General features: G+C 46.3%; 1 protein-coding gene across 8 annotated transcripts in view; it reads left to right on the forward strand.

Moving 5' to 3' along the window:
• Positions 1-12,526, forward strand: part of MYOCD (myocardin) — a 250,760-nt gene that overhangs the window by 194,282 nt on the left and 43,952 nt on the right. For 7 of the 8 annotated variants that reach the window (XM_082373272.1, XM_082373270.1, XM_082373274.1 and 4 more), the window contains 3 exons: positions 508-573; positions 10,848-10,903; positions 12,357-12,432. In XM_082373272.1, coding sequence (XP_082229398.1) covers positions 508-573; positions 10,848-10,903; positions 12,357-12,432 — 198 coding nt within the window. Of the gene's footprint in view, positions 1-507; positions 574-6,189; positions 6,234-10,847; positions 10,904-12,356; positions 12,433-12,526 lie in introns of those variants that run through there. The other variant, XM_082373277.1, reaches the window with a different exon arrangement.

Consider the following 12,526-nt stretch of genomic DNA (forward strand, 5'->3'; position numbering starts at 1 on the left):
CATTGTTCCCAGTTACAAATGAAAACACTGAGGGTCAGAGAGGTTGAACAACTTGCCCAGAGTTACCCACATAGGAAGGGGCTAGAGACGGGATTTGAACCCAGGTGAGACTGGAGAGGCCAAGCTTTCTTTACTCCATCTCCTCTTTTGAAATCATGGCCAAGTTCCCAGCAGTGTTTGATGGTATTCACCTCCCAGGTGATATAGCAGGGGAAGACAGAGCATGGTGCTGTGAAAGTAACATTCACTTCACAGAGGAGACAAGTCTTCTAGTCTCTGGTTGTTACCCACTTGCTGCAAAACCCTGCAACCCCCTCAGCTTCTCTCATCCTTCCTTCTACACGTCTACAACAAAAACGCAAGTGTCCTTCACGCAGACTTTCAGAACTGTTCTAGAAATAACGCAAGAAGAGTGATGCAAAAAAAAAAAAAAAAAAGTACAAGGCAAATAGAAGTGATTGCAATCAGTCTTAGCCCAACTCACAAACTAACACTTGCTTTTCTAAGTTTTACAGTTACGGCTTCAACAGAGAAGGACCCAAGAACAACTGGCTAACCAAGGCATCATACCACGTGAGTAGCTGCATCTCTTATTGACTGATCTGTACCATGGGACCGTGCAGCTTGGGAGCTGGAAAGCACCTCAGAGGTCATAGTCTAATTCCATGGATCAGTCTCCCCAGATCCTCACAGACTCTGTGTCAGCAGGAATCCCAGACCTTGGAGGCTTAGCCCCAAATGCTACTCACCTGTAAGGGCTTCCCTGTAATCATATAGGTTGTACCTAAAATTCCAATGTGGTGGTTTGTTTACAGGACAAACACAATTCTATGGGCATCCATCCCTCTCTCCTACTTTTAGAATTGGATCTAATCACTCTTCTTTCCGGAAGCATCAATCACATCATCTTTTTCTCACCTCCTCGGTTTTACTTCTGTTTGGGTACTTGAGTCCACAAGTAATTGAATATTGTCCAGTGCTTCCTTTCTGGAATAATGAGCGGCAATACCATTCTAGTGTAAACGGTATAACATTGAATTACTGGCCATCATTTGGGTCAAAGAAGAAGGATTATCATATCTTTTAGAAGATATGTTTGAAATTTCCTGCCAGTTTAGCAATTGAAGCTAACTTTTGGTTAGCTATAGAAACAGGAAAAGTCCTAGATAAATGGAATCACCATGTAAGCTCCTTTAGGTGACACTTTCTAACTTCTCACCCCAGCAAAATTTAAAAGTCAAGATCCGTAATGACTCCTGCAGAAATCCAGGTCCTTGTCATGACTGTGGCTTCAGGGTTAAGCATGCAACAAGCAAGCATGTGCCCTTAATTGAATGTCCTGCAGGTAGTAACCTTGGTGCCCTGTGATCCAAGGTCCAAACATTTTAAGTGTAGTCCGTGCTTCAGAACCAGAACAGAACTAAGAATATTTAAGTCCCTTTCCTTTGGTAATTCAGGTGAAGTTCTTTGTTCATGGCTAAGCCCTACAAAGAATAAACAGCAGGTGACCTTATGGCAGAACAACTTTTTTAGAGGTTTGCTAAAGCGCAGAAGAAAGATCTCACCCTGCAGTTGAAAGGCTGCTTCAGTAAAATGTACAGTTAGGATGAGAAACCAAAGGTACAAGTCTGTGTGGCCTGTTTCATCTCAGTCAGCCCAGCAGGGCAGGTGCTAAAACACAGGAAAGACCAAGAGTCTGCAGACTTCAAGACAGATAAATACGTTCGCACTCAAATGTGAGCAGGCCAGTCTTTTTCAGAATCCTGTTGCAAATGCATAGAATCGAATTTGTTTAACCACGTCTAGAAGAACGATTCACTAAGAATGGAGTGTAGACAAGTGTAGATCCACCAGGGTCCTCTCAGTAGACCACAGTCTCTACCACGTGCCCTCAAATATAAGATGAGCACATCAGTTTCAGTGGGATTAAAATAATCTGTTCCTTCACGGGTGTTTCTTTCCCTTAATTCTGGAAAGGCAATTGGAGTAGAGAGGCCTGGTACCTTTGCATCCCCTCGAGCTGTTCACAGCTGATTTAAAGTTTAACTACGTGCTTATATAATCCAAGCCTGGGTCTTGCAGCTGGCTTTTGGATGAGAATAAACTTTTGTTTTTAGGTTGCTGGGGTTAAATTTCAGGGAATCAGTGAAACACCTAATAAAAATAGGAATGAACCCGATGGTACCTTTTTACATAACACTCTTATGTAAGTCATGCAAATTGAACGTCCATTTGTAGAGTCGAGTCCAATGAAGATACAATATTTTGTTCTCCAGGATTATCAGAATCAAATAGTGTACATATTAACGAAATACTGCTTGACAGAAATTTTGCATCCATAGCCCATTGTATGATTAAGATAATTGCTGGGGGAAAGTCCTAAGAGTAATGCAATGATATTTCTTTTTAATTCAGCAAAATGAGAAGGGTTGATTAAGCATTGTCAGTTTTCCTTACTCTTTAGCCATCTTCTCTCCAGGCTTCCCAAGGGTGTCGATTCTGCTGTGGAAAAATGTCAGAGCCGCAGCAGATGCACCCTGCAGGCCCAGCCCCTAGACCTCGGTGACTTAGTGCTTCTGGGGAAGCCAGACCCAGACGAGCCTCTGCACCTGCTGAGAGGCTGGGGGCCGAGATGGTAGCCTCTTCAACCCAGACATGAAACATGCAGTCTGTTTACTCAGCGCCCCCGGGGGTACGTGTGTAAAAGCAGCCGCTCCAGAAGAGGGAACAGGAGCCCACAGTCTCAGGGTCCTTTCAACTCAACCAAACTCAACACATTTCATGATGAACTTGACTCTCTGCAGGGTGGTATGCCAGGTGCTGTGGGGGGCCACAGTGAGCAAGACCGTCCTTCGCGGAGACTCGAGATTTCAGGGGAAAAGGTGACAAGAGACACAGATAGTATGAGTCAGGGTGAAACTAGTTATGTTCTACTAGAGGGCTCTTTATGTCTTCCTTCTATCATTTGAATTTTTTGAAGTGGAAGGAAAGCGGAAAGGAGGAAGGAAGGGGGTAGAATGGAGGGAAGCAAAGCCAGTAGTCATTGGAGATCATCTAATTTTGTGATTTTCAGTGTTTTTTAATAGTTAAAGATATTGTGTCTGTGTATATATATATATATATATATATATATATATATACCCCTGATGGTGCAGTGGTTGAGAATCCGCCTGCCAAGGCAGGGGACACGGGTTCGAGCCCTGGTCTGGGAAGATCCCACATGCCGCAGAGCAACTAAGCCCGTGCACCACAACTACTGAGCCTGTGCTCTAGAGCCCGCGAGCTGCAACTACTGAGCCCGCGAGCCACAACTACTGAGCCCGGGAGCCACAACTCCTGAAGCCCGCATGCCTAGAGCCCGTGCTGTGTAGCAGGAGAAGCCACAGCAATGCGAAGCCCGCGCACCTCAACGAAGAGTAGCCCCCGCTCGCCGCAACTAGAGAAAACCCGTGCACAGCAACGAAGACCCAATGCAGCCAAAAATAAATAAATAAATAAAAATTTTAAATTTATGAAAAAAAAATATATATATACACTGGCTGGAACAGGGTCGGGGGCCTCTGTCCCATTCACTCGGCTCCCCTCATCCCTCCTAGATGACCCTGATTATCCTCCCCAGAGCGCTGGTCCTCTTCAAACAGAGTTTGAAAATCCCTTCCCTGGGCTTCCCTGGTGGCGCAGTGGTTGAGAATCTGCCTGCCAATGCAGGGGACACGGGTTCGAGCCCTGGTCTGCGAAGATCCCACATGCCGCGGAGCAACTAGGCCCGTGAGCCACAATTGCTGAGCCTGCGTGTCTGGAGCCTGTGCTCCACAACAAGAGAGGCCGCGATAGTGAGAGGCCCGTGCACCACGATGAAGAGTGGCCCCCACTCGCCGCAACTAGAGAAAGCCCTCGCACAGAAACAAAGACCCAACACAGCCATAAATAAATAAATAAATAAACCCAAAGTTTAAAAAAAAAAAAAGAACCCTTCCGGAATCAAAGAAAAAAGTCCTCCTTTAAAAAAAAAAAAAAAAAAATCCCTTCCCTAGTCCAAGTCTCATTGTCTTTAACCTCCATGAAACCGCGATTGGAGAGGCCTAAGAGGCTTTTCAAACATCCCAAAGCCAGGGCCCAGTGTGGTCCTACTTACAGACCTGAACCGTGAGACTTTAAATGCACGCACAATAAAACTAGTAACACAACCTCACGTTATCCATACATTGGAAATAATTGCAGTGTTCCCTCTGAATTTTCAGGCTTGTCATAAATTGCCTAAATGGAAAGCTTATGGCCAAGTGAATTGTTCATTGTCCTTATGGTATTATTGGATGGCTCTGCAGTTTTTAGCTGGTCAACGGAAACACCTGCTCTCCTTGGACAGAATTAGTCATGAGTTGTACATTAGATTAAATCCCAAGGGCATTGTCCATTGCAAAAAAAAGTGCAGTCCACTCCTAGTGCGGCAGAGCTGAGGCCAGAACCCGTGTCTCCTGATCCTGGTATAGGGCTCTTGACTCAAATATTCAAAAGGAATCACTGGAACTTTAAAAGCACTTCCTTAAGTTTCTATCATCAAGCATTTTGTGGCCAGAAAAATTCATTTGGAATTTGGGAAAATAAAAACATGTATATGTGAAAATGCCAAGGAAAAGCCCATGGTTTTAATGAAATGGCTTTGGGTTCTACGTCATAATCTATGTCTCACCATGACCAAGAGTGAATGGAAAATTCCACTGAGTTTGCTCTATGGCTGGTCTCATTTCAAATGCACACCAAATTGATGATTAAGTAGAAGGTTTCTCCCCCACTGACTCCAGTGGGACCATGTGTGACTTTCAGTAGACTAGTGAAACTGGTCCACATGGATTGAATTTAATTTCTTCCTCCTTCATGGGCTTGCATCCTGCAGGTTTCAAAGTTGCTGATGAGTAACCAACAGGCCACAGCAATCAGAGAATCAAAGTCTCTTTTATAATCGCCCTTCATCACCTCTCTTAAGCATGTACTCATATCTTACCTTGTATATATTATAGGTTTAGGATTTTCCCCTTCCAGTGCTTTGAACGCACTTAAAGGCATTTTTCCTTGAATTTAGTCAAGGAAGGCAGGGCTCTGAGATCAGCACACGGCCCCTCGAACAACTTTAAACAGTGGGAAAGGGTTCTCAGGCCAGAAGCATGGGCCCAGGTTGGCTTCTAAGATTGCTTTCACATTTATAGTATCAGTGGTGGAATTCACATTTTCAAAAGAGTCGTGAAATCTGAGTGAAATATCCTCTCAACATTTACGTAGAAATATTACTTTAAGAATATATTGTTTGGACTCCTCTCCAAAATCCTACCTCTGAATCTCAAAACGGAGATTTCAAATTGCCTACTTGTCACCATCAACTAGAGTTCAAAGGGATGGCTTTGCCGCCCCTCCCTGCCAGGCTCAAGGCTGCAAGAGGACATCAAGGTTCTCTTATTTTCTCTTGCCTTTGAGACAGAGCCCAGGCTCCTCCTCTGGAGACCTATGGATGGGGCTCAGATCTGTTCATTATTTCTCAGGCAGATTTTCTCCACTATCTTCTTTTCTCTGGGCATCACTCTCCTGGGTTGAATCTTAAATACCATTTTATTCCAACCATTTCAGAAGCCTTAGTGCAGAAAGACGATCAGCTCTGAGTTTTCAATGCAAAAAAAAAAAAAACGGTCATAGAGCAATTCAGTAAATATTTCTACCATCTGCTGGGAGGAAGGCCTTATGGAACACAGAGGAGTCAGACATGAATTCTGTTTCAAAGAGCCTACAGTCCAGAAGGTTCCCCAAATCGCTCCTGCTTAGTTATCCCCATTAATAATATTGGACAATGTCCCACCACTACACGGAGTGGGTTTCTGGGAGAATTGAAGGAAATAGATGACTTTCTCTCCCTTTCCTTCTGCTACTACAGTGGGGCTGATCTATATGAACCCAGGGGAGAGAGGAGGGAACATTGAGTTTATTCTCCGGGATTATAGAAAACGAGATTAGAGACCTGAAGTGGATTACAGAGGCCCAGGGGCCCAGAGAGGCTGCGACTTCTCCCCAGAGACTCAGAGAAAGCACCGCTGGCCAGAAAGAAGCGTCTGGGCAGCCGGGTCCCATGGTCTGATCGATGTCAATGAATGGAAAGATACGATGAGCTATCTGTGAATGGTGCTGCCTTTATTTGTTTTGCAGACTAATCCAAGCCTCAGCAGACACATACTTACTGCAAAGCCTTGGTAAATCCCTGAATTCTGTGATCCTCCTCCTGAATAGCAAGAAGAATGACGGGGCAATTCCTCTACCCACAGCACATGCAGCTTCCTGATAGTTTTGAGACGTTGACGGGGCAAAGTCTTCCTTCCCTTCCTCAGTGCCTTCATCTGACTTGGCTTCTCCCCACAGCACCCTACGTACCACACACTGTTGGCTGTTTGAGCAGAACACGGCACAAGGGTTTCATCTGTCCCTCTCCCCTTCCTTCTAACACCTCAAATTCAGAGATAGGAACAAAGAGGCGCCCTGGATTTTCATGCCAAGCCCATTTGGGTCTAAAATCCTCACTTCTTTATTTCCCTCCCTCTTTCCTTCGATTTTCTAGTTCCTCGCTCCTTAGAAACTAGTAAACCAGTGATGACAGGCACCCTTTGAATTTGTCTTTGAACCCTTCTGAGAAACTCCAAAGTATTCATGTGTGATGCATTAAATTCTCCAAGTGTGCAAGCCAGGCCTTAAATATTACAAAGCTCCGTTGGGAGAATGCACTCTTTTCAGACCCCTAAGGCTATCCTTTGGGTACTGAATAGGCAATCTGTTGCCAACCTAAAGAGTTAAGACAATTTCCAAAGCATTATCACACACCCATAGCGTGGATCCCATTTGTTTGGGGAAAAAAAATATTCATGGTCCAACTTGTCCTTAAAAGCAGAGCCAAGAGAGGACTACGAGATCCATTTTGTAAGTGGGAAACGGAGAACACAGGAAACCTGTCAGACTTGTTCAAGGCTGTACCAAAAATAGATGGCAAAGCAAGGACAGAGCCCGAAGGGAAGGCTCCCAAAATTTTAGTCACTTTTGAAACTATACCCATTACTGCCATGGGTCTTGCGTTTGAATCAGTTTTGTCTTCCTCCCAAAGAACCCTACATATGTGAATTGTTAATCCATATATCTGTCTTTAATTAGCGGCATATAAGCTTACCAGCCGGTGCTTCTTGATGAGAACGACCAGTTCTAACCCAAGTTATTCTGATTCGAGACAGCAAGTATGAGAAGTGGCAGTTTCACTGAACTAAGCAGCCTTTCTCTGGGCAAACACACCCTCTTTCTTCAGCTTTTTGAAATACTGAGAAATCGGTCCTAGACATCATTCCCCGCTTTTTGAACTCTCAGTTTCCCAAGGACTCTAGATCAGCACCCACTGGCCTTGTGAACGCCGGGGCGCCAGGATCTCCCAGAGGGCGTGTTCCAACACAGACCCCTGCGTCCCTCTACGTCCCACCTGAGCGTTGGATTCTGTAGGCCTGGAAATTGGTGTTATTAACAAGTTTCCAGCTGCTGCTGAAGATGCTGGTGCAGGGGCCACACTTCGAGAACGATTGCTCCATCTGTTGCCTAAGATGCGGGCTCTTTGATGCTGCCTCTTGGTCCTCATCCGTATAGCAGTGGAGCTGGGTTCTCCCCCTGCAAGCCTGGACATGAGGGACCCTGGGAGAGAAGGCAGGCCCTGCCTCCGCCACCAGAGCTGCTACCAGCCCCGGGCCCCTCCTCTGTGAGAGCCAGGCCCCTCTCCCTGACGGACTGTCCACGGCCTTGCAGCCTATTTTCTCCTTTTGCTGGGCTCCTGTAGGAAGCAGGAGGTTAGCAGCAGGGGACCGCAGGAGGCCTGTTCTTATCTTGGGATCTTTTCCTGAGCTCTAAGTAAGCAAATGTTTATACACACAGCTGACCCAAATTAGCTGGAGCCGCGGGGACAGAAATAGGAACAGCCCCTAACTAAACTCCGCGGCGAGAACATGAATTCCCCTGTGAGAAGCGATTCATCTTCCTCCAGGCAGAGTGAGTTAGATGTGGGGTTGACTGAATTTACAACCATATTTTAATTTGAGATCACATTGACTTATTTTTTTTTTTTAATTTAGAAATCCAAATTCCTTTTCAATCCTAAATGTCAACATCCCTTAAATACAAAATTTTGCCATTGGATACTCCCAGGGCTGGCAGCAAAGGAGGTCCTTTTTTCCAAAAAGTCAACTGGGATAGGGGGTGCATTATGGCTTTCGCTGGCCCTCAGGGGAGGTGGCTAAAACCCGCATTCTCTGGAATCACAGAAAAGGCAAACGTCAATCACAGGGCCCATGGCAGGCCAAGTGGTGCCCCACATAACACCCCTTAAGCCCTGAAAAGAAGAGCGTGGGGTAAAACACAGTATGTGGATTTTTTAGCTTCCTTCCAAAGTCCTGGCTAAATGGGCGTAGCCTCTCCCACCCTGTGGCGGAAGGTCCCAGAAGACCTTTGTGCTCCTGGCCTTGGAGAACTGGACTGTACAATCATTTCACAGGGGAATAGTTAACACCAAGGAGTGATGATTTATAGCTCTGCAAGCTAAGATACAGGAAATGCAGTGTTTCGTAGAAGAATTAATAAGTTCCGCAAATAAGAATTGAAAAGCCTCAGGGATAAGAGAACCAGATGAATTGCCCCTAAGTCCTAAGCCCAATTAAAACCAATTGAGTTTGGAATGTAAGAGCAATCTCAAGATAGATTCATGCTGTTCCCTTAGGGTTGCTTCTTAAGGCACAGGCTGTGTTGCTCTTTTTAACCACTTAATAAGGCCACACTGAAATCAATTCCTTTTCTGGATTATGGAAGAGATTAAGCCACACCAACATATGATACCTACTTAGGTGACCACCAGACTGTCGGACAGAGGTGCAGACCTATGGGTTCAGATTGTACAGACTCACCAGGGCCCACTGGACTTCAAGCAGATTCGTAGCATCTGGTCGCCTGGGGAAATGGGAGATGGTTTCAAAACTCCATCAATATAAATTGCAACTGTGATCAAGTGCAAGTAATGGCAAGCCTCCTGACTCAGGATGAGGGCCAGACCCAAATCAGAGAAAATGCATGAGCAACGTGGCAGGCCTGCACGGTTTCCCAGGTGATTCCTCAGAGCCACTGAGTGAGGAGACAGGGAGGGGGAAAGAGGCCATTGAAAAGGGCAGGGTTGGCAGAGAGGCTCATTTTAAGAGTGAAAAGCAGCAAAGAGAAACTGGGGGTGTTAGATCAATGGGAAATATGATAGTCAAGCAACAATTGTTTCTTTTTTTCCTATAAGAAAGGAAGCCTTTCAGTCTCTGGTCAGATTGAGGAGAATAGTGCTTGTGCATTCTCCTTGGCACAAGGCAGCCAGCTGGGACTATTCTGTGCGTTCCTTTGGTCAACATTGCAGATGTCGGGGTGAGACAGGAAGACTTAGAGATGCCTTAGTAGCTTCCCAAGCAACGTCCTCAATAGAGGGTAACGTGGTCGATCAGTTGCCAGGACCACAGTGGAGTCTGCCTGCTGTCCAGCAAGCCCATCTGAGAGCTGGGCTCAAATCTGGCGTGGTCTTAAGGCTGAATGAGGCACACACACTCACACACGTGCGCGTGCGCGCACACACACACACACACACAGCCCCAAGTGCCCATCTGGCTAGAAATCCGATTTTTTTATGCCAGCCAAAGTTTGGAAGAATATTTTCTTGCCTGCAGCTTGAGAGTTGACATCTGTGGGAGTGAATATTAGAAATCTGGATCACGTGATTCGCCCACTGGTCCAGACCTACTTACTATCCAGAAAAATACTTGATGCAATTCTCTAACCTCTGATCCACCTCATCACTTCTGATGAAAGGTGATCCTTTATGGCTTCTGGTTGCAGTTGTTCCAGGGGATCAGAAAGACCAGTAAAAAGGTAGAATTTTGCCGAACGATGTTCTACTGCTTTGCAAAGTCAAAAGTTCAGTGCATCATCGTGAGGAGTTGCTGGGAGCTGGGAGGAGGAGAAGCAGTGGGTCTTGGAAAGAAGGGAGGCTGGCGTTCGGTCCAGGTTGCTTCCAGCTGCTGTGAGCTGTGAGGGACCAGTGCCCTGTCTACTGGTTGTTAGTGTTTTGAGCATCACACCCTGAAAGAAGTTAGGTTGTCAGAAGACCTAGGCCCCTAGCCCTACCTGTGTGACCCCGGGCGAGGCAGTCCCGTTCCCTGGGCCTCCGTTTCCCCATTCCGCTCAGGCTTGGAGCTGTATTTCACCATCTCCAAGGTCCCTTCCAGCCCTCAGAGTCTGATTCTGTGCTTCTCACTCACTGCCCTTTGGTCGCATGTTCCCACCCCACCAGCCAACTCCCTGAGCCAAAGGACAAGTCCCCTCCTGCAACGTGGGACACGGTTCCTCCACAGACTGCAGTCTCCACCCAGACTTGCGCACTCAAGGGCAGAGCAAAGTCAAAGAGGGTGGTAGTCACCCCAGTCTCCCCTAAAGCTAGAGCATTGCCTGGTCTCCTCCCGCAGGCCTGTCCCTCCTCAGGATCTTGGAATGCCCTGTCTCTGCCACTTCTCTTCCTGTCGCGTATTCTGTCTTTGCTGCTCCTCTTGTTTGAGGCTGACGTCCGCCTTCCTCTGGATTCTCCGGCTGCAGGGAAGCTGGTGACCTCCAGGCCTCTCCTCTTCCATTGCTTGTGGCCTGATGAAGGCCATCACATCTCCATCACACCTCCACTGTGCACCGCTCGGCAAGCACACCGGCAAGCACCGCGACGCCGCTCCCGGCCCCAAGCCCCCTCTGCTCACGTCTGTGTCTTTCTGTTTCAGCCCTGAAAAGCCCACCTGAATTCCATGAGCAAAGAAAACGTTTGGATAGTGGCAAGGTAACTGTTTGCGAACTTCCCACCTTCCTGAACTCAGACTCCAGGCTCTGGACCTCTGAATGCTAAGCTTGGGGGAAAGCGGGTAGAATTTCTCCTACAAACTCAACCAATTTGCTGGTCCCCTCCCCGCACGCCATGTGGAATCTTCCTCCTAGAAACTGAAAACTGTGGAAATGGGATCAACAATATTGGCTTTGAAGCTGCTATTTATGAGCTTTAAGAAAATGTCCCCCATCTTTCTGATGTCGGGGGGTATCCCTGCAAGGATGCGGTGGGAGTCAGAGAGACATGAAACAGGGAGGTAAGGTGTGTGGGCAAGCTGCCCTCTCTTTCATGACAGGCTTTTCTCAGCAACAATCAGATTATTTTAAATCCAATTCAGTGGTAGGGTAGGGCCTGCAGATACAGAGCTTATTCACAGCTATTTAAAGGCAAAAGGAATTCTGTTTATTTCTCTTTCTTTTAGCATTTGAGGGGGGAAAATCGGTGTATATTCTGTACCTTCAGAGCAAATCTCTGCAACTTGAATTTATCAATACAATAAGTGCTATTGAGCAAGTATCAGCAGTGTATGTAGAAGGAAAGGCCATTAGGTATCTTTCTCCTGGGATGTCGTAGCCTGGCAACTAGTGAGGGGAGGGGCTGGAAGACGGAGCAGAGCTCTCTGGGACTCTTCAGAGTCACTCGTGAGAGGCTGGGGTTCCTACTGCCTGGAGAATAATCGTCTTTCATCAGAACTGGAGTGATCTCCAGACTCCTCTCGGGGGCCAATTAAGAGATTCACTATAGTGGGATAAAAACCCAGAACTAGAAATCAGGGCCCTGAGGTCCAGTTGTGGCCCTGCCACAGCCAACGCCATCCCTACAGACAACTCCATCATCAAGAAAGCCATGAGACTCAGTAAATAACTCATCTCTAAGTGTCCTCCCAACTTACAGTGGGTCTCAGCCTGCAGGATTTACATTTTCACGTCTTGAGAGAGAGAGATCAAGGGCAAAACAGGAGGAGGGCACATGTTGTCATGTTATACTGGATGGATTGAGGTTACATTTCATCTCTGACTCTAGTTAATTTGTGACTCTTTTAAGAGGCAATGGAACAGGATTGCCTCTCATGCAAAAGCAGTGTAGTATCATCACAGTTTTATTAATATTTTATGATTAGGTACCTGCCTGGCCTTTAAGTTTGGAGCGCTGAGGTGGACCCAAGCTTTTGACCTCTTTATCTCATTTTTCCATCCTAAAATTATTAGAGGTTTTTGTGAGCCCTCCTTCATCAAGACGTAGGAGAACAGAGATATTTGCATGTTGCGTTTGTCAAACAAAAAACAAAAAACAAACAAAAAGAGACTTTTTCCCTTTGAGAGAAAAGGGGTCTCTTTTAAAGTTAAAACTAGGTGAATAAACTGTATGAGGTTGATAGCAGAATTCATTCTGTGTTTGTGTCTGACAGGCTGAAGACACCCTGAAGCACAAGGTCAGAAACAGGTCCGACCGTGCAGACGTGGTGAAAATGCACATACTCCAAGGTAAGGTTGCCCAAAGTCATAAACTGGGGCCCATCAGTGGGAATGGAACGTGGGCCATTTTCCAGGGTTCTTTGTCTCTGCACAATTGCTAACT

The sequence above is a fragment of the Balaenoptera borealis genome, assembly GCF_965194805.1.
Source record: "Balaenoptera borealis genome assembly, chromosome: 20".
NCBI lineage: Eukaryota > Metazoa > Chordata > Mammalia > Artiodactyla > Balaenopteridae > Balaenoptera > Balaenoptera borealis.